This window comes from Acanthaster planci, linkage group LG07, assembly GCF_054643075.1.
Source record: "Acanthaster planci isolate LZ-2023a linkage group LG07, COTS_SCS, whole genome shotgun sequence".
Taxonomy (NCBI): domain Eukaryota; kingdom Metazoa; phylum Echinodermata; class Asteroidea; order Valvatida; family Acanthasteridae; genus Acanthaster; species Acanthaster planci.
This window is the reverse complement of record NC_141783.1, coordinates 19,245,431-19,271,587: the sequence shown is the minus strand read 5'-3', so window position 1 is coordinate 19,271,587 and position 26,157 is coordinate 19,245,431. Positions and strand designations below refer to the sequence as shown.

The following is a 26,157-nucleotide window of genomic DNA, read 5'->3' as shown; positions in this document are numbered from 1 at the left end:
CATCCCAACTGGAGTATATTTTGCTGCAAAATTTCCTTGGCATCAGACTTGCTTCAACTTTGCACTCACCTGAAGTCACTTGAGATAATCTTGTAAAATCTTTCTCAAAGAAGTCCTTTTGTAAAATATATCTTTGAAAATTTCTGTAAAAATAGAGGAAAGTAATATTATAAGAGAAAACGACTGCTGAAAATAAAATGTGAAATTCCATTAATCTAAAACCAGTAGATGATTGGGCGGGAGAGGTACATGTACATGTAATTTACTTTTCATGCCACTTGTTTTTTCCTGACTTTATTTTTCTGTCAATTGCATGTTCGGTTACTTAAAGACAACATTTTCATACAGAGGAACTAATTATGCTCCACTCAGATGGTTGGGTTCCATCTCCAATTAAGATGTTCCTTCCCCTTTATTAATTAGTGCTGGATCTATCTCTGCAAACGTTGCATTGATGACGCTCAGCTTTTCCTTCTTACATTCTTCACCTTGGTGAATGTTTTAGGCATTTGATATACATGTAAATGGAAACCAATACTTTTATTTCTTTGGTCTATGGCAGCCTTCAACATTTGTGCCAGCTCGGACCCCTGCCTGAACTCAGGGGTATGTTTCCAGAGCGTCGACTGCAGATCAACGTTCTGTCAGTGTACCGAGTGTTTCCAAGGAGACATATGCCAGGAACGTAAGTTAAATTCTTAGCAAAATAAGAGACGTTTGTTCCATTAAAAAGCTTGGGACGATTTCTACATTGGGACTGGGCTGACCTTCCCGGACAGCCTACTGACACACCAGAATGATTGATGAGAATGATAAAGGTGATAAACAAATTTAAGCCCCACCTGTATGCACCATGAATGACAAGAATATGAAGTCTTGCAAAGAACAGATTCTAACGTTGAGATATTCGAGCTCAAAATCGACACACTTTTTTTTCTGAGTTAAGGTTTGACATGTCAGAAATGAATATTTTTCCTTTTGTCATCTGTTATATTTATAAGCAAAAAAAAAAGCTTAAGTGCCATCACAGATACATTCAAGTATTTGCCCGCTATTAATTGCTTTGTTCGGATTTCAACTTTTTTGGGAAGGGTTCCCATAGGATTTGTTGGTGATTGTTGTCTACTGTTCATTGTCTCTGATTGAATACAGAAAACAAACTCATAGACTCGGCGCTCTTTACACAGCTCTAAATATCAAGGGTACATGTACTTGTATTAAGCTTGGATTACTTTACGAGTCTCTTCAGTCTTGCCATTTTTATTTCTTTTTGTTGTTTGCACCTGGCACGCATACTTAGCCCTATGGAGGTTTGCAAATTGCACTGCCCATGACCTTTGACCTTAGCCAGTTTTGAAACCCATTGTCTGGCTTTGCACAAAGGCTTAGCCACTGTCCTTATCGTTTATATTCTTTATGCAGAGCTATAAAGAAGGAACTGAGTTTTGTGTGTGGAGTGACCTTCCTTAGAAGGCAAATGGGCATTGATGATAGTCATTGATTTGGATTGATGTTAGTCATGCTGGTGTTACCTTATTTGAACCTCAGAAACTTGTTGCAGTAAACAAAAATGATGTTCACATTCTTAAGAAGAAAAAGTAAAGTGTAGTTTTTTTGGGGGGGGGAGGTTGAGCTGTTTTCAATCATGACAATGGTGTTGGCCCCCCATTTAGGACAGTCCTTACTTTTATGATCTTCCTGCTATCTTCAACTGCCAACTTGGCAAGATCGTGAACAGATTTTCAAACTTCTAGCAATGTTTTCCCCAACAAGAGCCTCCAATCTTTCAGTTGTTTGAAAAAAAAAAAACACTTCTGAGGTATCGAATGTCCTGTTGCATTGATGCACACCTTATGAGAAGTTGGAAAAGGTGCGTGAAACACAAACATAGGTGTCCTACAAGTAAGGATTGCCCCCAAAACCTTTACATTTTTTCAAGTGCACACACCAGTACGTTTTTTGTCCTTTCTATAAAATTTGGAGCTCTACACTGATGTGTTAATCCTACATTAGACACAAACACCATGCCCGCTGTCACTTCACTTTGCAGCAGGTTTTATTTGTTGTGAAAGTTCAATTAAACTTGGACTCTTACAAACATCACCGCTGCATGTACGATTTGTGGCATGTGTGTTTGATGTGGGTTATTTGATCAAGCTTAACCTGGGTTGTAACGGCTGTTGAGTCAGCCTTCTGAAGATTATTGCGCTGGGGTCTCACTGTGCTGTCTTTAAAAAAAAAGTCAAAACCACTTCTAGTGAGGCTCATAAAGCAATCCAGTAAACTTCCTGGTGTGCGAACATGCACATGCCCAGCGTCATACCAAAATTGATCCAGGGTTCCATGGTACCTATTGTTAAATTAAATCGCCCAATAGTCCGGCACACACGTAGTATGCTCCAGTATTTTTTCAGACAGTTTTGTCAGTCATCCAGACAGTAATCTGAATATCTACAAAGACCTGCTCATTTGATCCTCTGCCCCCGGGGTTGACATGTACATATAGGCTGGATATTCAACTGAAGAATAAGAAAGTTATTGTATGAAGTCTAACTTGGTTTATTTGATGAAAGGCACAGTAGCAAATTGAAAGTTGTTTGGAATTTTGTTAAGTTTTCAACATCATGAACAAACCCAATAGCACCTTGCAATGTAACTTGAAGGATAAAGACTTTCTTGAATTAGTAAAAGAGGCCTCGCTCTGCCTCTCTTAATCCTAAAAAATCCACTAAAACCCAATAACTTTGAAGGTGTAAGATTAATTTATAGCATTGAAAATTGAGGATTAAATTATATTTTTTCCCTCCGTCTTTCAGGCAAAAACCAGTGCATGAATCCTAGCAACCCATGTCAGAACGGAGGAACCTGTATCCCCCAGGGTACGGGCTGTGGTGTGGGAGACCTCATCTGCCAATGTCCTTCGTGCTTCCAGGGAACTTTCTGTGCCGATCGTACGTATTAGTCCCTTCCATTGACTTTGATTTCATATTTTTCTGGACAGACTGGACTCTAACTGTGTAGTGCTTTTCAAGACTTAACAGTTTAAAACTATACATAAATTCGTACAAGTCACTGAAGGAAGCTTTGGACAAGTTTCAATCAACTGTTTTAATTCTAAAAACCTGGGTTTTTTTAACCATCTTCAGCCAGGAACACGGCTTTCCCACAGCCAATTATTTTGAAATGAGATCAGCATGTAACAACAGCTCGTAAGGGGGTTTATGTGAAGTTTCAACTCGGTTGGGAGGCTTTGGCTTTTAAGGCCATTTTATAGTTTACTCTCTCTTGCATGCTGTTGCTAGCCTGTGGGTTTTGAGCACATGTTAGTGAAAATTAACATTATAGCCTAAACCGTTTAGAATAGTCGGCATTTCACAAGAACGCTTTGTCTGATTCTCATGAAATTGGTGTCAACCTGACTGCAAGACTTCTGTAAAAATACCCTTTAAAGTTTGGCATCACATTATTGCAATGCGAGTTTATCAAATAAATATTACAGAAAGTGTACATGTACATGTTTTTGGCTTTAAGAGTGAAAGTTAAACCCGAATCTGCCATGATGAAAAATAAAAGTGATCATGAAAATCGGGTTGTTCTTCCAAATTGTTGGATTTTGCATTTATTTCATAAGAACTTTTCTTCACTTTGTTCTATTGGTGTCTACTTCAGTTACTGCAATTTGTTGCACAATTCCTAGATTATACCGATATACGTGTAGTTATCATTTTTTGTCGATATTTCAGCTGTGGATCTTTGTCTGACCAACAATGTTTGCCAGAATGGTGGCCTCTGTGTGATGGACGATACATGCTCCCAGACGTCCTGTACGTGTGTCAACTGTTACACCGGCCCTACCTGTACCATCTGTGAGTCCTCTCTCTGCATTTTCCATAAAACCCACAGCATTGTTGTTTGTGGAAAGAGCATTACAGGTCTGTTTTGAAATGAAGAATTGTATTTTGTCACTGACATGAAACCGTCTCAGCCTGTGATGTTTCAAATCCTGTTTGTCTGCGTGGTTTCCAGTAGGCCTCCCACGGGGAAACTCAATGAAATGTATGTTATCGGCAGTGGATTACACCTGCTCCCATGAATCCCTTTGCAGCCTGTTTATGGTGAGCTCAGGGTTTACCCACTCAACCATGCTCCCCCGCACTTGACTTTTGCTCTGTGAGCCCTTTACAACAAAACAATAAAATTCTATTTACATAGGCAGTATTGCCGTTCAAACCCTTCTACTGGAAAGTCATAACAATTATTACAAATTTCACTTTGGAGGATTTAACTGGTAGAATATTGGGCCTGTTTACTTCACCCAGATCCGAGTCATTGTCAGTGTTCTAACTTTGGTTCACTGACACCGTAACCCTTCCTAATGGATAGTGCAAACTAGCTATGGGATCACTGATTGAGATCCAGATCTGTGTGCAACAAAAAGACCCTTGGTTTTAGTTTTTTTAGGGTTGTCTACAATAAGACAGTTCAAAGATTCTTTTTAAACTCACAGATGCATCGAGTCGTGAAATGGCATATTCCAATTCCCCCTCATTCTACCAAGGCCTTCAGAGTCTAAACAAATCCAGTATTGTCCTTGAAGAAATAAGAGGACGTCATTCCCAATCAGATTGAAAAGAAATGGAAACTTCACCTGCCAAAATGTTCATTCTTGTCTGTACAAACAGCTAATTCTGACAATCTTTATGGCTCAAAAGACGGCAGTTATTATTACAAGCATGGATTTTGAGCATTGAATCAATACCATCTCCTTTGTGGAGGAATTGAATAGCAGTTCAAAACCTTGCATCGTTTCTTTTTGTGTCTGTGTTTGAAGACCAAGATGCCTGCAGCAGTTTCCCATGTGAGAACGGCGGGTCGTGTCGCGTCAACCAGTCCTCGTGTCTGGACTTTACCTGTGCCTGCCAAGGCTGTTTTGAGGGAGAGCGGTGCCAAACAGGTAGGCAGTGGCGATGGCAATTTATTTACTTCTTTCTGAACACAAAGCCTTGGCAGGGATCCTTCTGTTGCACTTTGAAAGTTTGCCTATTAGCATGGACCTGGTGGGATATGAAGAAAGCTTTGTACAGGTCAGTTAAATAACAGATTTAGAATTAATAGACATTGAAGACTTCAGCGAATGAGGGTTTACAAGAAAGCCTTGTAGAGTCCTTTTGAGATGTATCGGTCCGAAGGAGAATTGGTCGAGTGATTGTACACTTGTCGTCTCAAACTTGTTTCAGTTGAAGAATTCTTGTCAACTTTTTTTTTTCAGTAAAAACATGAAGGCAGAAAGACGTGTTAGGGAACACCTTTTATTTCCTATTCACAACTTTATCCTTCTAAAAATCTTCATATTCTTTGTAAAACATGCTTTCTGCTGAGCAGAAGTAATTCTTGGAAAAGGAGCCCTTTTATTTTGGAGGCAAAATGAGAAGAGAACCTGTCAGGTGCGTCCTATGTGCTTGAAAGTCGCAGCCAGTGTTGCTATTAGCAAGGCGGTTTACTTTGGGAGTATTTACAGTTTGTGGTAGCAGTATGGATGCAAAATTTGATTGAGTTACTGGTACTTTGTAAGCAAACCATTTCATTCATGACATCTCAAAGTGGCAATATCATCCAAAATCATTCTACAGGTCCAAACAAATCTTAAAGTGTGTAAATTAAAAAATATGGAGTAAGAGACACACCATTTGTGGTACATTTATGGTTTACATGGCTTATAGGATGAAGTGTTGTTTTGGCCTGGGTGTTTGCTAAACGATCCTTTGCTTGATTAATCTGACAGCCTTGGACCCCTGTGCCAACAATCCATGCGTCAATGGTTTCTGTCAGCGATCCACCACGGGAGACGCCTGCCGAGAGTATGCATGCGTATGTCCGTTCTGCTTTGAGGGGACCAACTGTGACATCCGTGAGTTATACCCAAAGCCCCAAATTTTGATCATGTTTGAATGAAGTATAAATTGGAGACCCAGCACACACACACACCTAGTATGACCACAGCACTGTCTCATTGCTTGTGGTGATGAAGGTTTGCTTTACCAGGGAAGTGAAGTTCTACGGTTTTTGTGTGCCTCTTGATTCCTCACAGCCAAGAACCCATGCAATTCTGCTCCCTGTGAGAATGGAGGTACATGTGTCCAGGATCCCAACTTCTGCTTAGGATTCTCCTGCACTTGCCCGATGTGCTACGAGGGCAACACATGCTCCTTCCGTAAGTAGTAGCTCGGCCAACCTTGACTTTTTATGCATGGGCTCCTTGCCTTCATTGAAACCAGACGCAAACCTGGTCTTTCCTTCAAGCATTGTTGGCATCTTTACTACTTGTGACCAAATGCCCCTAAACCAAGCTGAAGTAGGTAATCTTGATGTTTGATAATTTCTCCCCTATACTTAGTCTTCACACTCTAAAGTATTCCTACATTTACGTAACCATTTTACCCTTGAACAGCTTAGGAAAGCATTGCCTTGAAAGCAATGGAATTCACATTGTTTGTGCTTTCACTGATATCATTTTCAGATAATCGAAATTGATAATCGTTTTAAACTCTTCTGTCAGGTTTTGGAATGGTTGGTCACATTTGTGGTGCAGCATTGATCCCTTGAATTCAAAATTAACTTGAGGTTTTGCTCAGTGTGCCCCTATGTCTGGGGCAGTTGCTGAATTGAGCGTTGGCTTGCTACCTGGAGTACTTTTCTGAGTGTCAAGTTCCCTGCCAAATTTTAAACTTGTTAGGAGGGAGCAAAGCTGGCAAAACATGGGCAGTAAAAGTTGCACCAAGGTAATCTAATAAAATAGAATGATAATTCCAAACATGCACTGCACTCGAAAGGTACTTTGCTGATTATTTTTAAGTACTTTTCTTCTTCAAAGTTAATTTTTACCAAAGTGGAGTGTCTGAAGTCTTAGACTATTTTTCAGTCTTATCTTTGTGCATTCAATAACATTTCAACGTTATCTAGCCTCTCCTCCTAACTACCTAGCAAGGTAATATTACAAAATAAAACAAAAATTGAGGTTTATGACAAGCGTATAACATGGCCAACTATGCGTCGAGTACTTTTACTCCTGAAAACTTCATCTTCACCCAAACTGGGAAACTCTGAAATCTTAAATTTAGTTTACAGTCTTACCTTCATGGTTTTATTTCAACAGTCCTTTGCTGTCCAGCTTTAAGTTTAATAAACGGTAGTGAATTTGGTAATCGTCTACAACACTGGGCACTATTGTAGTTTTTTGGGCCTTGCTTGAATGGTTTTCCTCGTATAAAGCTATTTGGTGAGTGGTATTTGTTTCGTTTAGCTATTGACCAGTGTCAGTTCAACCCTTGCCAAAATGGTGGAGTCTGTCTCATCGATCCCAACGACTGTAGCAACTACACGTGCACCTGCCCCATGTGTTTCACGGGATATAACTGCGAGACTCGTAAGTTGATTCAAGTTTTTCAGCATGTCCTGATAACTGAATAAAAGCACCAGTTTCACTAGTGAGACATGCTTTGATGTTATTTAGGGAGCGTCTCATAATTCTGAGCGGTCAGAATTATGAGACGCATCGGAATGCCGTGTTTTCATTCCGGAATGGTCAGCCGATCCTTGGGAAACACGACGTTCCACATGGAAAGCTGTGTTCCTTTGTGAGAACAGTCTGTCAGAACATCCCCATTCGGGTAGCTTCATATCGCCCATGTACAAATCTTAGCCGATGACCAAAAACAGCCAGCCATGACAAATGAGCCTACATGTGGGTAAACTACTTTGCTTTTATGATTGGCCTAATTTAGAACAAGAATTGGAAGTAAACTAAAGATGGAAATGTGATGTGGCAAAATTAAATTTGTTAATCTGGTGATGGAAATTCTGGTTTTGACTGAGATATAAAAGTGAAAATCCCTACGTGCTGACTGCATGCGGCGTATATGTTGGTGTGTGTATCACTGAGCTATAAGCTGCAATACCAACGTCGAGCTTAATGTCCTTAGTCGTGTCCTTCAACCTTTTTTGTGATTTTTGAAGACCTCACCCCGCACCCTGTCAATTACAGGTTTGTTTCCAAATTGTTTCTGATATGATGGAATAAAATGCGTGTAAACATTGCAATAATAAATCTCTCTTCCACGCAAGCCCAATGATGAATAAAACTCTTGCGAGTACCGACGTTAACATTAACACAATAAAATTAATGGTGTCCAGATATACTCTAAAGTCATTGCATGGGAAGCTACATGTATGCCTATGTGAATATGGAAAAGAAAAACAGGAGAAAAGTTAACCTAATAACAAAATGCTACGCTGCAGCTGCCGTGCTTCAGACACAGGGTCTAGGAAATGAACGCAATCCTCCTTCCCGATTGCGAATGTAACAGCAGGACCATTCCACTGGGAACATGCGTTCCCAACAGAACAGCAGGACCATTCCACTGGGAACATGCCTTCCCAACGGAACGCTGCCTGGATCAGTCTGGAACATGCTCGCATCCAATGGAATGCCAGCATTCCAGTGGGAACAGTCCAAAGGAACAGGAACATTGGCGATTTTTGAGAGGCTCCCTTAACTTGACAATAGAAGTTCCTATTTCTTTTCACAGATATTCATTGCATCATACAACATGATACTGCTTTCTCATGATAATGCCTTGTAAATGCACATGCATGCGCATGTGAATTATCAAAGCATGACGAATTTTGAGAATCTAGGGATCACACCCGTATATCCAAACTGTTCTAGTAAACACTCTTAAGTGTACCCTTTTGGCAATATTGAATGTTCTTTTGGTAACAATTGTTCTCATAGTTGGCTTGTGAGTGTGTGAAATGATATTGTATCCGCTGTGTTATGTTCTCTCCAGGAATCAACCAATGTTCTCCCAACCCTTGCCAGAACAATGGACTCTGTTCACCGGTTGGCTTATCATGTGACCAGTTCACCTGCACTTGTGTGAACTGTTACACCGGAAGCACATGTGACACCTGTAAGTCGACTCTCTCATGCTCAGGGTCCAATTTCTGTTTTATAAGCAAGGTCGTATTGCTCAACAAAGTTTTCAACTATAAAAAAGAGCCATTCACAATCTCAACTTCATCTAAGAAGCTGGGGGGGCATTGCTGATGTACAATACACTCTAGGAGTAAAGTTTTATTTTCAGCAGCTCCATGAAAATTTCAGACCTGTCCAGATAAATTACTCAAATATTACATCTAAAACTGCTATTAAGACTGTACACAAAGTCTTTAAAATTTTTGTTTTACCTTTAATAGTCCTTAATCTTGCTTTCTTAGTAAAACTGTTTGGAAAGAATTCCATTTCAGACCATCGCAATGTTCCAACCTATTTTATCTAGCCATTTCCCCCAGCTACCGAGTTCCTCCGCTTCGCTAAAAATGCCCTTCTCATCCCCTGGTGCGTTTCTTTGAAGCCTTGTTGGGTCCATAACATTTGAGAATTGTGTTGGCCCACTGAGCTCTTCCTAGGGTTTTGTCATACTTCAAGGGAGTATAAAGATTTTCGTGCCAGTGCACCTGTCGTGACTGCCTTAAAATGTTCGTATTTGATATTTTTAAAGTAGTTTTATTGTAAGTGGTCTTAGTCTTCTTTTTGTACGTAATTTTAATAATATTTTAATGCGCATACAGTCATTGTCATGAAGACCGTGCAATACAAATGTTCATTTATTATATTATGTAACCTGTTTTGCGTCAGTGCAAGATCCATGCAGTGCTGATCCCTGTCTGAATGGAGGCACCTGTACGATGCTGTCATGTTCAGACTATAGCTGCAGCTGTAGTGGTTGCTACACAGGAGTGAATTGTCAACAGTGTAAGTCATCAACATCTCCTTGTCTGCAAGTCCCTGTCACTCAACCCCAACCCCACTCATACCCTCATCTTGGACTTCCTCCATCAGTCTGTACAGAGCTCTGCTGAAATTATATTTGTTATTCATTTCCATGCCAAATTAAGGAACTTTTGGGGGGTTTCCTTAGGCACTGGTGCATTTTTGCATATTTAAAAACCGTCTGTTTAAGTTTAGTCAATTTTTTCTGTTTTTGTGGCAACATGAAATTAGTTTTAATTAACAAGCATAACTTGCATAGTGCCATTCAGCAAGCAGAGTAAGAAACCATCCTGGGTTGGTACTACGTCTGTGGACAAGATTTAAATGGCTCTTTATGTGCTTCTTTGGCCAATAGGATGTTTTGAGTTTAACAACAAATGCACACCTCTCAGATTAGTCTATAAGTCTAAAGGATGGGCATCACCTTGTCGTGCCCAACATACATTTAGCATTGTGAAATTCTTGAAGCACTTGGATGAGATTCGATCTTCACAATAATTAATTAATCTGGTAAATTGTGTTCACAGAAAAAAATTATAATGCATGCATCTATGTGCTCACCTTACGATCTGTGGTGTGTAAAATCTGGCAAAAGCACAAAATTAAAACAAAGATAACTGTGTATGAGGGGATTCTACATGTTTCAAGAGACCCAGCATTCATAGGTGCCATAATTTCATATGACCCCGGTTCATACCTGGGGCAGATACAAATGAAATATGCAGCGTAAGATCAAGGATATGCAAAACTTGCACCAACCTATAAACTCCAGGAACTTTCAGAGAAATGATTCAGAGTGACACCTGCTTTGCATTGACGTGAAGTGTAAATAAGCCATCTCGAGCATGTTTGCTGCAACATATACTCTGGCTCTGCAGTATAGCTGTTCTGCTGTTAATTCTCTCTCCTTTGCTTGTTGCCTTTGTGCTCTCACAGTGAGGGATCCTTGCTCCCCAAGTCCCTGTCTGAACAATGGAGTGTGTCGGCCACTCAACGGAAGCTGTGATCTGGCCACTTGCGATTGCCAACTGGGCTGCTTTGACGGAGCTTTCTGCCAGACACGTGAGTTACATAGACTCTTATTGCTAATCATGTCCCAATACCTGGCTTTGGCAATAAACTGGCAGTCATTGAAAATGTGTCCTTAACTTGTTCTCAAAATTAGTACCATCAGAAAAGGTGTTATGGTGGAAGGATTAAACAGACACTATGCATTTATTCTCTGACCCCTTACAAAAGGGACATTGGACTATGTTCTGATTTCTGGAACAGCTTAACACTGCTTTTAATCAATATCAAACAACCCAATCATTGGGCCGTTAGCCCACTGAACAAAGCAGTTTGTCAAGTCAACATGTTATATTAAACAGGATGATTTGGGCAGGCCTGGCCCCAACCAACGTGGCACACTTGCCACACAAGTCAGTGACATTGAGCACGGTTTCCCCCGGACAACTTGGCATGCTTGCCACACACTTCACAAACCTTGTGGACATGCTTGCCCCCATACCTTGGCACACTTGCTACACAAATCACAAACATTTGGTGGGTACGCTTGGCCCCAAACCAGGTCAGCCTGCTTGCCACCCGATTCACAGACAATTTGGCACGCTAATTGCCCCCCAAAATTCGGCACGCTTGCCATATAAGCACTGGGGGCCGCACGTCCCACTCTACTTATTATAAGGAATATATACATGCAGCTGTGCCCTGTTCTGTGCTTCGTGAATATAGCTATTTTTCCACCGTTTGTACGTGCACATGTACGGTTGGAGTGCTAGGCCCTCCTCCCCAGGAGATGGGGTGCCAGACCAGTATTTATACAGTGGAAATGCTGGGGTGGCCGGTGGGATGAAAATAATGTTGACTTGATCGTCAGCTAAACCAAAGTGAAGGTTTCCTGCCCAACTTGCAGTACCATGGTGTCCGAGATTCGTGACCTACACCCCAATTGGTTAGGAGGTCCGGAGTTACTCCTTTGCAAGTACCCTCTCCTCCAATTAAAGAGCTGCCAAGAAGTTGGTCTTTCGCCAAGGGTTTATTACCATATCAACACAGCGGCCCCAGATCACACAGTGAAAGGCACCCCTGATCGGCGGTTACCAAGAACATTGTATTTTCTTTAAAGTGTCTCCTTGTTTGGCCCCATCATAATTGTTACAGTGTCATTCTTAAAAACCGGTTGACTTCAACATTATTAAGGATGCCTTTTGTTAAGTGAAAGTGCGTCTTGATTGCATATCCATCAGGCTTAATTTCCTCAAAGACAGTGCCCCGAGGTGTCCCTAAATATTTGTAACTCAGACAGATATAATTAATAATTGCACTGTTGACATATATTAAACAAACAGGTTTCTGTTGCTTTGTAAAGGTTTTGGGCTCATTGTTGGCTCTACAAAACAAACAAAGCTGCTGATTAAATGTGCTTTAATTGCATGTACTGCTCTCAGCTCCTGACAACAATGCTAAACATGTACATTCAGAGTCAGTCAAAAATCAGTTTAAGCCCACTTGAGGGCTTTTGAGAAGTTACATGCATCCCGTCCTGTTTCGCAAGCATAATGTACAGTAGTCCTGTTCTTTTCAATTGCTTTTGCTGAACCGGTCGTTATTGGCAAAAACCATCCTGCTCTTGCAAGCGCAGCTGCATTGCTTTTCTTTTTGTGCTTCTTTCCTTTCAGCCATTGATCCCTGCAACCCCAATCCCTGTAATTTTGGAGGCATATGCACCCGGGACCCATCCAACTGCAACGACTTTACCTGTAATTGTACAGGATGCAATGCTGGACCAACCTGCAGCACAGGTACATGGCACTGAGGATGTCTTGAAGTCGATCATTCAGCATTTTGAATGTGCTGGCTTCATCATTTATTAAAAAGAACATCTCCCAATGAGACAAAGATAAGTTGCCTGAAAGAGAAGAGGACCTCAATTTGTGAAGTTTCAAAATAAAACTGCTTAAGGTTGCTCTTTTCATGGTCCTGTTGAAACTGGAACAGGCTTGTTGTATGAGGAATCTTAAAATCCGAGATTTGAATTTATAAAACCATTTCCGCTCGGGGTTGTTGATTTTTGAATCGAATTTAATGCAGAATTAGTCAAAGAAACTGGTTCAAACATTTCATTGTGGAAAATTAACTTAGAAATTGACTTTTGACCTCAAAAATTGTCCATCGAAAAACAATTTTCACTGTTAACGTTTTAACTTGTGTCAACTTGGATAGTTTTGGAGCCTTGTGCCAACGATCCGTGTCAGAATGGTGGTGTCTGTAGCCCTACCTCGTGTACTGAGTATGAGTGCAGCTGTCCATCGTGTTTTGTGGGAACCATGTGCGAGTCAAGTAAGTGCCGCCGGTACCTCAGGTTTTTTTTTCAAATCACAGCTTTGTATCCGTCAGTCAGCTTCATTTCCAATTCTTTAATTGTAAGATCAGAGGGTTTTGGGTTTTTTCTGTAATTGAAATATCCTCCTTTTGTTTCCTCTTGGCAATTCCATGCTAGTGGAATAATGATATTTTGTGTATTTAGTGTCATTCTGTTACAACCTTATTAACATTCATAATTAGCACTCTAAAAGTAATTAATTTTGCATTGAATTAAGAAGAAACAACCTCGAGGTAGTTTTTCAAGAATGTTTGAGGGAAGGGCTGTTCTTCCCAGTTACAGTGTTTTGCTTGATTGGACATTAGTGTCTCCCTTATTTCTCGATTCAAGTGTTTATTGTTCTTTCTTTGTTAGGAATTGACCCCTGCTCCTCCAACCCCTGTCAGAACCAAGGCAGGTGTACGTCGGTCCAGTCTTCCTGCTCCATCTTCCAGTGTGAATGTGCCGGCTGCTACACAGGGCCCACCTGTCAAATCCGTAAGCCAGTCCAGCGAAGTTTCCCTAAAGACCATCACGAGACCGCACAAGACCTCCTGTCCGAATTCAAGTCACACAGTATTCAAATGAACTGCAACAGCAGTCTCACAAATATGCCCTCTGACTTCATGAAGAGTGTTGGTGTTGGAAGGACATTTTCAAGTGTGAAATTTTTCGGTGGCCAAAATAATGGAGGTGGTACACAGTTAAGGAGAAAAACTTAAGTTCTAACTGTTCTAACGTTGAGCACTTTCATGGAATTTATGAGTGTGAAGAGGAATAGTGTAGAATTCCATGGCTTGCGTCTCGATCCCCTGCAGAAGTTGATTTCAGTTGTATACACCGGTTTTGTTTTAGGACAGATGTCCCATTCCAGTGTATACATAATGTATCCTGGGCCCTATGTTGCACTGATATTTGGTGTTTCTTGTAGACATCGGTACATTTAATATGTACATGATCTGTTTTTCTTTTCATAGTTCAAAACCCTTGCAATAACCATGCGTGCCAGAACAATGCCGTGTGTCAGCCATCTGCCACGTCTTGCTCTGATTACACCTGTGCCTGTGACGGTTGCTACACTGGCCAGTTTTGTGAAGTTTGTAAGTATGGGTTCAAACTACATGTACATGTAGGCAGAGCTTGAGAGATCCCACTTTACGTAGGTGTTCCTATATTTGAGGTTGAATTTCCTGTATCTTGGTGCTCATTTCACCATTGGCTAGTCTTTTAACTAAATTGGACAAATCTCTCACTGCAAGCTTACAAGATAACATTGCGGTCTTCTGTGTGTTCACTCTTTTTTGGGTAATTCTATATTATAACATGCCATTGTTGAATAACTTTTTGGCATTTGACAGAAGAAGTGCTAAAAATACCTCTTTAATTTTCAGGGGAGGGGCCACAGACTTTGTTTTGTTCTGTTTCATTCAAAGCTTTGAATGGTTGATTTTGAGAGCTGTACTGACTCATTCCACGAGAGCTTTTTCTCAAACAGATTTTCAATTTATTTGTTTCTTGTACTTGCTACAGCATGGCGCAAATAACCGCACAGTGTGTAAGACCTAGCGTAAACTGTGCTTGTGCATGCTAACTGCAGCACGTTTTAGCTGGGAAGTTGGTACACTGTAGGAAGACGCAATAACCCTATCAGGATTGCTTTCAAATGAAATAATGGGAAGGTGATTTTTTCAACCCGAGTCTTTAAGGGTACTTGAGATAGAAATCCTGCTGACTATTGCAACATGTATGTAACTGTTCTCAAAGTTATAGCCCTTAGTGTATAAACATAACCCAACTATCCCCATTAGCCAAACAGCCTTGAGGTTAAATCTTGAGGTTAAACGACACCACACGATCCAACATCGGCATTTTAAGACTACTTGTAGCTCCCATTGTGTTAGCATTGGTAGTTTATTCTCCTGCTGTTGATTGCTCAATGGTGCTAAGTCCCACAGACTTTGAAACATATACATCTGGAAGTGTTAGGCCGCCTTTCCTAATATGCATTTTTGGCCCATTCTGTATGCACATTCATTTACTGTGTTTCTCTGGTGTACATTTATTTTTGGACTTTCTTTATGTTACACATATGGGTGACGATGCCCACCGACACCCATCTTTAGAAAGGCAGCTTTAGGCTTAATATGTGGAAATGCAAGCATCAAAAGTCATTGATGATCTGGTTTTTACTGTGTTTTTTTTCTTTCTTTTCCAGTGATTGATCCGTGCAGTAGTTTCCCTTGTCAGTTCGGTGGTGCCTGTTCCCGTGTTGGATCCAGTGATTGTAACGCCTTCACCTGTGCTTGCCAGGGCTGTTTCACAGGACCAACTTGTGCTACAGGTGGGTTGGGGTTTTTACACTTGTCGTGACTGGCTAATAAAAACTCCTGAAACATTTTTCTTTTTTGAGGGATCTTGCAGAATCCTCTAAAATTGATTTTGCAGGAGTTACAAGGGTTTTAGTCATTAAACAACGGTGCAATCCTAGTAGACTTGAATTGACTTGCTTATCCGAAACATGGTAGTTAAGCTTGAACATAATCTGCATTAATAAGTGAGAAGACTTACAAATAAATCTTTCCTTAGCAAGCTTGTGCAGTTGTTTCTAAAAGGCATTTCAAAAAAAAAGCAAAAACTGAAAAGTTTCCAAAGGCCAGCCATCATTTCAGTCATACCGGAATCTTTCTTAGAGACAAAAATTGTCTTGAAGTCTTTTGGCAAACACAGTGCTGTGGGCACCTGTATTAGGACAGTATGTTATGGGATCACGATAACCATGTTGTTTTTTGTGTCTCCAGAAATGAGCGCCTGCATTTCCAATCCATGTCAGAATGGAGCCTTTTGCTCACCTACCTCCTGCAGTGAGTATTCTTGTACCTGTGTAGGCTGCTACAATGGCACCAACTGTGAGAATGGTGAGTCCTTCCTCTATCTTGAGTCATTTGCAAATACAAAATGCTTGCTTTGCAAGTTTCTATACTAACCAGATGCTCATTGTAGCCTTTACATAAACACTGTGCATTGTAATGGAAATCGTTGATTTAGCAACATCTTTATTTGTGATTTAATGTACAATAATATCTCTACAGTTCAAGAGAGGGTATCATTTTGAGATGACAGCTACTTAATGATTTCAAGGTGTGGAAATGCACTTTCTTTTCAGTTTTTGAGTTTTGAAAATTGAACCTTTTTTCTTTTATGGGGAAGTTTTGAGGTTTGCCCCAAGAGTGTGGCCATATGCCAATTTTCACACGTGCTTTGTTCTTGAATGACCTTGCCTTTTTGAAGCACAGAGTTGGCTCATTCTTCCCTGGCCTCACCCTCCTGGCTAGGTGGTGTTGCCTGTCTTAATCTTATTCTTCTCTCCCGACAGTCATTGACCAGTGCTTGCCCAACCCCTGCGAGAACCAAGGTGTCTGCAGCAAGGTCCTCGGGTCCTGCACTGCCTTTACCTGTGCCTGCCAAGGTTGTTGGACGGGGCTCCGATGCCAGATCCGTGAGTATAACAGAAAAGACCACTTCAACCCACCCTTATGGACCATCTTTCCATGATGAATTGCTTTATAGCCAACTTTTGAGCTTAATAGGCTTTTCACAAGATAGTACCCAGTCTCATTTCAATCGAGCAACTAGTGTTGTAGTTGAGTTCATGACAAGTCACTGCAAGTCCTTGCAAATTCACAAGAAGTCGTCCAGTCTTAATAAGCCAAGGCCCAAGCTATTCATGTGCCGAACTATGACGGAAGCATTCGTTTGTGTTTGTTTACCCTGTCACCTATGAAGGGTCTCGTGAAAAACACCTCTGATGGACCCTACTACCACTCGAGGATCATCTGTGCAGAAGACTTTGCTCAGCCAACTTTCTTGCTGAGCAAAGCTTAGCTTGGAACCAACCAATAGCATTACATATTACATGACATTTGGAGTGGTATCCAATTACTTAAAAAAGCTTTTCCATGCTAAATATATGTGGGGCCAAGTTTGTAGCAGTGAAGCTTAGAAAATTGCTCGTCGTAGAAACTGGGTGCTTGATAAAATTAGGTTACCAGTGGTATGTATTTTGCTCCTGACTGGTGCTCTGCGAAATTTTGCTTAGCACGTAAATTTGCTGAGCAAGATTTCCTGTTCAATAACTGGCTCATAGAAATGTTTGAGCATCTCCATGAAATTTGCCGTTGCCTGTTGCCAGACTCAAAGTATTGTCCATAATGCATGTACCTGATCAGAAACCAGAAATTCAGTCCTGCTTTATGAAGAGAGGGGCTCCGGAAAAGGCTAAATTTTCTCTTTTTATGATGTTAAAATTGCAGCTCTGGATCAGTGCGATCCCAACCCTTGCTTCAACAGTGGAGTCTGTATTCCGGACAGTAATTCTTGTACTGACTTTTCTTGCATGTGTGACACCTGTCACACTGGCCGTTACTGTCAAACTGGTGAGTATGTTACAAGCGGGTTCATTACAGGATAAAGTTAGTTTTAGGTCTTTATTAAGACCTTCATTGTTACTTCCTGTTAATTTATTTGTTTTATTGTTTCATCGTGCTTATGTGATGTAGTTGCCTTTTTTCAATGTCACGTTTGAGTTTCTTTTTATTTAATGCTTTATTAAATGTGTTGCTTTTATTTGGGATCCAGAGTTTTATCTCGTGAAATTAGTTTCTTTATAACTGCCAATTTAACTTAGGTAGTGTATCTTGTTTTTTTGTTCAATATCAAATTTCTTTTCATGATGTAATACCCGTTTAAATAAATCTATGAATAAAACGGGAATAATCTGGGTGGTGGAAATTACATCGTGTGTTTGCTTTTATTTACAGCTGTTAACCCATGTCAGAGTTCACCGTGCATGGCCGGTGGAATGTGCACTATTTCTCAGGACTGTCTTAGCCACAACTGTACCTGCCAGGGGTGTTATACGGGGAGTAACTGTGAAACATGTGAGTTGAGAAGCTCTAGCTGTTGGCTTTTGGGCAGGAACTGTAGCCTGGCATGGCCCTACCGGTTCACTCATTGAAGAAGCAAAATAAGACCTTTCATGTGTTTTATAGCAGTGTTGTAGTTGAGGCATTCCTTCGTCATTGTCCACCCTGTCAGTTGTGACTGGACTCCAGGGTTGTGGCTGAGACCATCACACCCCGTCCAGCTAGTCCAACACATATCTATCACAAGTCTTCACAATTCCACCAAAAGTCAGCAAGCCTAATCAGTTCAGAACCTGTTCCAATGAGCTTCACCTAGTAACTTGTCTTTATTCCGCCAGTGGCGTCTGTGATCAGATTTGCAGTCATTGGATAGACTAATATGATTATGGACTTGATAATGGCACAGACATGGCGTACAGTAAAGATTTGACAAGTGTTGTTCAATTCAGATAATACTGTAATTTATGTATGAGACACCTAAATCCATTAGTATGAGTCCTGCTTCATATTCAAACTGTATGACAAAGGAAAGAAAATGTTACTTTGTTTAAAACACCTGATACACGCTGCATAGCAAATCTCTCAAACTGACCAAGTATTGATGTTGGCACGTTTCTGTCACCAGTGTTGGATCCATGTAACCCAAGTCCTTGTCAGAACAATGGAGTGTGCTCCAGGCGAGACGGCACATCTTGCACTGAGGCTGTGTGCATATGTCAACCATGCTTCACTGGTGCTAACTGTGAAACACGTAAGTTGGCCAAAGGCAGATTTGATATTTTTACTCCCTAAAAATGGCAACGAATGTAAGAGCTTTTGATCATAAGTTGAGAATTATGTTTGTTATTGTTTCAAAATCTAATTTGCAATTTATGTACACTGTACATGTAGGTTGAGGATAATCATTGGCCCTTTAGGGGATTGTTTTTTTCTTTTGTGGATGATATTTGTGGAAATATTGGCTGTTCTGTTGCTTTACTTGTTGATTTGATAGAGCAAGCGCTTTTCCCTGGTCAAGGAAAGTTGTATCATTCTCAAGTGTTTAACATCAATCAAAAGTTGACACCTATGGCCTGGTCAGTGTGACCAGGGAAGTTTACTCCATGTTGTGGAAGGTTTACCTGTAGCGTCACAAAGGCATTTAAAAAAAATCTATTTGCCAATATTCCTGGAGTCTCCTTTTTTAATTTGTCTGAGAATTAGTATGAAAGAAGGGGTACACACACCAGAAATGCCAGTGAGTTTGAGGTTTGGATGAATGGGCCCATGTGCTGGTGACACCAGTCTTTGTTCACCTGTGCACTTTCTTATGAGATCCAGGTTGAGATGATGGATTCAAAGCTACCTGGTATAAACAAAGTGTACATGTAAAACAAAGCATAATGTCATCAGCACAGAGGCCTACTGGGATTAAATCAGTCACTAAGTATCTCGGGAAAACCCCTCTGACTATTTCTCCTATCTTCTCCTCAGGTCTCAACGCTTGCGTGGACAACGGCAATCCTTGTCTGAACGGTGGGACATGCTCGCTCCAGCAAGGTTCCTGTTCCCAATTCACCTGTAGCTGTGATGGCTGCTATACAGGCTCCAGATGTGCTACCTGTGAGTGATGCATTCATTCCTGATCCATTGAGGGTGCTATCTAGTAGGAGTTTTGGGCCCCGGAGGGCTTGACTACATTTTGCTCACCAATTTAGTATTACATTTTAAAATCTGTTAATTTTAATTGAGTGTTGAAGTTCTGTTGCATCCACTTTTGTGTGGACTTGAAAATTTATATCTACATCATAAATTGCCTTCAATTTAGTGAAGAGACATTGTGCCGTATTATTTTTGGGTTGAAATTCCCAAAATATTATTTTCGTGTGTAGCCATACCTTTCATGTTAATTAAACGTGAATGTAAAAAATCGAAGCCAACTCTTTTTTAGAGCTATAAAGGCTACATTCATTTCAGAACTTCCTCATTTCTCTTGTTAGAACAGATTGGAATGAGTTATTTTTCACAGAATTCAAAAAGTGTTTCCCGTAAGAGTTGCCTCAGTTACCAGCATATTTCCTTTTTATTAATTTAAAATCATTTTCTCATTCCAGTACTGGATCCTTGTCTTGGTAACCCCTGTCTGAACGGAGGCTCCTGTAATGCCACCTCATGTACATCATTCCAATGTACCTGCAGTGGCTGCTGGACAGGAGCACGCTGCAGTGAATGTGAGTCACAGGCTTTTCTTCCTAACCCATTCCTTTTGACTCCTTTCTGGGCCATTGTACGAGCACATTTTTTACAGCTTAAAATTAAAACTTATACACCATATTGACAACTTCTCTTGTGTGTGTTGCATCCAGTACACAGTTTTCTGATATTTTGAATCTAAGGTTGTTCATAAACTGATCTATAGAACTGACAGGACAAGCCTGTAGTGATGTATTCTCATTCGAATTGAATGAAGCCTTAACCTCCTTCGACGTAAACTCGTTAATACATGTACCAACATTTTTTCTACTCTCTATTAGTAAAATAATGGAAGCAACAATTGATAAATTAATGAGTATTTAGAAAATTAAAGCCTGTTTTAATAACTCGTTCTTGTTGCTTGGTTTATTCTTGTAGTTATCAACCAGTGTGAGCCTAACCCTTGTAGCAATGAAGGATTCTGCCGACCTGTGGCTGGTTCTTGTACAGAGTATGAATGCAGCTGTGCACTGTGCTTCACTGGACCAACTTGTAATATCCGTAAGTGCCAAGGATCTTTTTGGGTTTCAAAGCTAAGATCATTAGTTATAATCGTCGTTGCCTTGTCTCTGACCCTGCTCACTTCTAACCTCTCTTGAGAAAGTCTGCAGTTTATCCCAGTCAAATGGAACTAATCATAGAAAATCATGCCTTGTGGCTATAAGGAATAACCATCTCTTATTTATCCAGATTGGATCGTTCTTTATAAAACTACATTATTGCATCTTTGCTTGAGCTAACTTCACAACAAAGTTATATAAATGGGAAAGGAGATTTCACACCTGTGAGTGGCATGGTCGCATGGTGGTGGCATAGTCATTATTCACGGATGTGTTCACATCAACTGCAGATGTTTGTTTTCAACCAAAGCCACGTGCTTTTTACTGATATTTCTGTATCCTGGTTTTGGTGGTGGAGAAAAAAAAATATTGGTGGGGTCAGGGCTCAGGCTAGACTTGGGGTGGGGGGTTAGAATGAAATTGTCCATTAAATGCATTCCAACAACTTCAAGCTATTGGTCCAAAATAAACAAAGGGAAATGCTGTACTTTATAGTTCATCAAGTATTTTCCCACTTTTCTTTTTACCCAGAAAGGCCCCAATTCTAAGCTGTGTACTTCTTTTTTTTTCCCAGCTGTGGATCCCTGTATCAGCAATCCTTGCCAGAATTACGGAACCTGTAGTCAGGCCCCTAATGCTTGCACCCAGTACATCTGCACCTGTCCGAGTTGCTACAGGGGAGCCAACTGTGAAATTTGTAAGTTATGGTTTCCAGAAGCAGGAAATGTAGCTATTTAAAAGAAAATGTTTGCTATAAAAGCAAAGATTAACTGAGAACCAGAGAAAAGCTGTTGTATATTGTATCACAATTTGGCTTGTAACTACTTGTTGCTGAGTAAAGTTTTGTTTGCAGTGGAGAAAAGTAGATTATTACAACTGTTATAAAACTTAAACATACATGTGCTTCTTTTTACAGTTAATCTGAAATCCTGTTTAGACTTCCCTACTTCAGATTTGTGTTAATGTTTTTTCTCACAGTTCAAGATCCCTGTGCCACTCACCAGTGTCAGAACGGCGCCACGTGCCAGTCAACTCCAGGAATCTGTGCTGATTACACATGCTCCTGCCCTGAATGCTACATGGGCCAGTTCTGTGAAACATGTAAGTAGGATACCATGCTATACAGTAGAACAAATTAGTCCCCATACATGAGATAATTGTCTCAAGTAACAGCAGTGCAATACGGCCGTTTTGAAGGGATCACCTTGAAGAGACTGTATCCCCCTTAACACCTGCTGCATAGTACCCCGTTTAATTTGTTTAATAGAGCACACAGGATGGCAGACCTTATGAGCAAGAATGACCACACCGGGCCAAACAGTGTGTAGAATCTGATGTAATCCAGAGCTTGTATATTGAGAGTATCGCTAGCTCCAGATTTTGGAAACAAAATGGTTGTTCATTAACGGTAGAGCGTGTGGCTATTGTATACAAACTCTCCATTTGCACTGACGCATACACCTTTGAGTTTGTTTCCAACAATGGTGGCACTAGTTTCCCAGTTAACTTCCTCTGTCTGCCTCGAGCAGAAGCACGCCCTCATTGGTTGAAAAGAACCGCATTGGTCGGGAATGTTCTATTTGTTGATAGCAATGTGACTGTGATGCGTACATTTCCTAGTCGTTTGTGAACCAGCAAAGTTCAGTTCCGACCAAAGGAGCGTCCCTCGCTAAGAAAAGAGTGCCCTTGGTCCAGCTTGAGGCCCATACAAGGCGGCTCTGATAGGCTGTTTACAGGTGGAATTATGACCAGCTTGTCCAAGACACCAAATTTGGCAGAGAAACTAAATGGGCCATAATAAAAGTTAATCCTGAATACATATTTGTTTCTGCGTTGATTCACTGTTGACCACAACTGACCAGGTGGAGGATGTCACTTTCAATTGAGATACTGCTTTTGGTTTTCCTTTTGCAGACATAAATCCGTGTGACAGTTTTCCTTGCCGTTCTGGTGGCACCTGCAACCTTGTGCCAAACACCTGCGGTAATTACACTTGCACCTGCCAGAACTGCTACGAAGGAACAAACTGTGAAACATGTAGGTTCGGCTACAGACATGCTTTATACAACCATCGTTACCCCATTTTGATGTAGGCGACCTGGTGTAGCCTAGATAATCCGACATGAGCTCTAAAAGCATGAAACCTGTGTGTTGTAGTCGAGTAAAAAAAATCACAAGTCCTTCCATGAGTCCCTTCACAAGTCCAGTGCAAAGACCAGTCATAAGTAACAGGGTGAACTAAAAAGAATGCTTCTATCACTGTTGATCAGAATGGCGTATGCCTTGGCTTAAGACTGGATGATTCACGATCGACTTGCAGGGACTTGTGATGGACTCGACTGCAACACAGTGAATACACATATTTCATTCATAAAACACCTGATACCTTTAGCCAACCCTGCGAGGTTGAAGGCCATGTGCCTGGGTAACTGTTGATTGATTTTTTTGGAAAATACTGTACAGTGGCAGAATGAAGTTATTTGTATGACCTTAGAAATCTTTACTGGCCTGATGAGTATGGATAGTATGTTGAACTCTGTAGGTAGGCACTCTCATGGTTGATATGCATACTTTGTACATCCAGAAATATCCATAATTGGATCGTAACACCGTTTTATTCATTTGTTGAGTCCTTTATCGTCTTGATTGATGCAGTTTTGGATCAGTGCAGCCCCAATCCTTGCCAAAACAACGGATTCTGCAATCCGGTCCCAGGCACCTGTGACCAGTACCAGTGTCAATGTCAGCCCTGCTTCAGTGGAGACGACTGCTCTATCAGTAAGTGGCTGTAATTTTCTTGATTGGTCCCTGCTGCCACTCCAGGTGTGCAATGTTCCTAGCATTGTTAACACCACTGTGAATTTGGGTGCTGTGTTTCACATGGCATACACAGCTTTTTTCTCATGTCTTCTGACAAGTTCCTCGCGAGCAAAACTAGTATAAATTTCAATGCTGTTATCTCAGTCTAATTGTCTCTGTTAGGAAAGCCCCAATCTTTTGCTGTTGAAATCAGTTTGAAGATCCGGTTTAACCAATTTTTTTCTGTTGAAATTTTAGAATATTCTTTCAGCTCTAGTGAAGGTGACCTAATTTTTGCATGCTGCATGCACTAAGCATTAAATGTAAAACGAGTCAAAAGATCCCTTTTGGTAATGTTAATATCTTATTTCATGCGTTTTCAATGAAATTAATTTCCACAAAATGATATATATTGAAAAAAAAATTGATCATTTTGAATGTGAAGCATTTTTGAGTGTTTTGACCTTTTAAAATTGCAGGTCATAATTTTCTGAACTGAAAGTCAGTGTAATCCTTTATAAGCTTAATATCTTTAAATAAATTCCCATTTTCCAGGGCTAGACCAGTGTGCACCCAACCCATGCCAAAATCAAGGCGTATGCCAACCAGTTGGCTCAGTGTGTGTTGACTACATCTGCCAGTGCCCCTCGTGCTATGTTGGACAAAACTGCGAGACTCGTAAGTATGGAATAAACACTGATAAGATTCACTCTGCACATTTTGTCAAAATGAGTACTTGACTCCTGGAAATGGGTCTTTGTGTACAATCCAAAAGTAACCCCAACTGATTTCTTTTGTTTTGATTATTGTCACTTCTTAATTTTCTTCAGCATGTATTCCATGCATCAGCCTCTTACTGTCTAGTAAAATGCATTAAAGCTCACTTTTTTTCTCTCTTTGGTTTCACAATCGATGATGAACTCTGATCTACTGTTGGTAGATCCTGGCCATTTCTTTCCAACTTTATTACTAATCAGTGCAAATAGTCGCCTGTGCAGCAGAAAAGTTGACCAATCAATTATTGTACATCGGTTGTAACGATCTAGAGAGCAGGGTGAGCTGATTAGATAAAGAAGACTTTTACATCAACCAGAATTCCAGAATCCTTGATGTTTGCTGGTGATATTTCTCCCACATGTTGGATGACAGGCAAGAGTGCCTTTAAATTCCCATTACCACTTTGTGAGCTTTTTTTTTTGTATGTCAGGTGTTGACCAGTGTGCCAATAACCCTTGTCAGAATGGAGGGACATGCGTTCCTGAGCCTAATTCCTGCACAGCGTTACAATGTCAGTGTGCTGGTTGCTACATCGGAGCATTATGTGAATTCTGTAAGTTAACAATTTATATGAAGGTTTTGTCCTTTGCATTATACCTGCTTTGATAAACATTTTTTGAGGGAGCTTGGCTGGCAGCAGATTTCCAGCTCTGTTCTTTGTCAAGTGACACATAATACAACCTTGTTAATTTGAAACAAGTCTGAAATGGGTACAGCACTTTCTTTTGAAGGTTGAACCTGCAACAGACGTGCCTTTTGTGTAGGATACAGATTAGTTGCCTGGATTCCCGTGGACCTTTTCAAGGTGTCATCTTTGTATCAAGCTATGCCTGAAAGAGGCATTGTTGTCAGTTGCTATGGCCATTTTTTGTGAGATGCTAATGGCCAAAAAAATAAGGCCATAGCCACAAAAAGCTCTATTCAGTCATGGCCTTGCATCAAAGACTGCACACTGGAAAGGATTGTTGAAGATTTGATGTACATGTAAAGTGTGAAGGACATCACTGTGGAGGTATTATTGTCATTTTGTGCAATTTCTTAATGCATTCATGGATTCTAACTAGAAATAAGCCTACTCTAGGCCTACTGACTTTATTGTAGCAGATGCTGTAATGCTTCCTTTTTCAAACTGCCTGTTAGTATGGAATGCAAAATTTCCCTCAAGCCTCATGAAAATCTGTGGAGCAAGGAGTCATTTGTGACCCAACCTAGCGAAATGAGTCACAAGTCGCTGATGCCACTTTTGAGTGAAAGGCCTTTAAAGAATCTTATGTAGTATAAATAGACAGAAACCTTTGAAACATTTCTATCCATATAATAAAAGGATTCACTGAAACAGAGCTTTGTGGTTATCTTTCAAGTGCAAAACTTCAAAGGAAAATATGTGACCCCTCAAACTCATTTTCCAGGATCTGGTCATGTTTCAGTCATGAAACTTGTCAATGACCACTCCGTTTTGTACTTTGTCACTTCTCGTCCATTCAGTGCAAGATCCTTGTCTAGCTCAGCCCTGCCTGAATGGCGGTACGTGCTCACGATTTGGCGGTACCTCATGCACACAGTTTGAGTGCAGCTGCCCAAGCTGTTTCCGAGGCAGCAGATGTGAAGAAAGTAAGTTGTTTGCCCAGCCTCTGCATCAGTATGTGCTGCTTTAAAGGCCACACATTAACA

The 26,157-nt window shown here is 40.6% G+C and overlaps 1 protein-coding gene across 1 annotated transcript in view; it reads left to right on the top strand.

Moving 5' to 3' along the window:
- LOC110976099 (uncharacterized) overlaps positions 1–26,157 on the top strand; it is an 83,417-nt gene that overhangs the window by 7,571 nt on the left and 49,689 nt on the right. Inside the window, 30 exon segments of the mRNA XM_022229093.2 lie at positions 563–685; positions 2,817–2,951; positions 3,744–3,866; positions 4,832–4,954; positions 5,783–5,908; positions 6,089–6,211; positions 7,301–7,423; positions 8,847–8,969; positions 9,698–9,814; positions 10,769–10,894; positions 12,514–12,636; positions 13,058–13,174; positions 13,572–13,694; positions 14,174–14,296; positions 15,412–15,537; positions 15,995–16,111; positions 16,570–16,692; positions 17,507–17,629; positions 18,014–18,133; positions 18,744–18,869; positions 19,592–19,720; positions 20,212–20,328; positions 20,729–20,851; positions 21,485–21,607; positions 21,889–22,011; positions 22,825–22,947; positions 23,566–23,688; positions 24,265–24,387; positions 24,917–25,039; positions 25,972–26,097. Of these exon segments, the coding sequence (XP_022084785.2) occupies positions 563–685; positions 2,817–2,951; positions 3,744–3,866; positions 4,832–4,954; positions 5,783–5,908; positions 6,089–6,211; positions 7,301–7,423; positions 8,847–8,969; positions 9,698–9,814; positions 10,769–10,894; positions 12,514–12,636; positions 13,058–13,174; positions 13,572–13,694; positions 14,174–14,296; positions 15,412–15,537; positions 15,995–16,111; positions 16,570–16,692; positions 17,507–17,629; positions 18,014–18,133; positions 18,744–18,869; positions 19,592–19,720; positions 20,212–20,328; positions 20,729–20,851; positions 21,485–21,607; positions 21,889–22,011; positions 22,825–22,947; positions 23,566–23,688; positions 24,265–24,387; positions 24,917–25,039; positions 25,972–26,097 (3,696 nt within the window).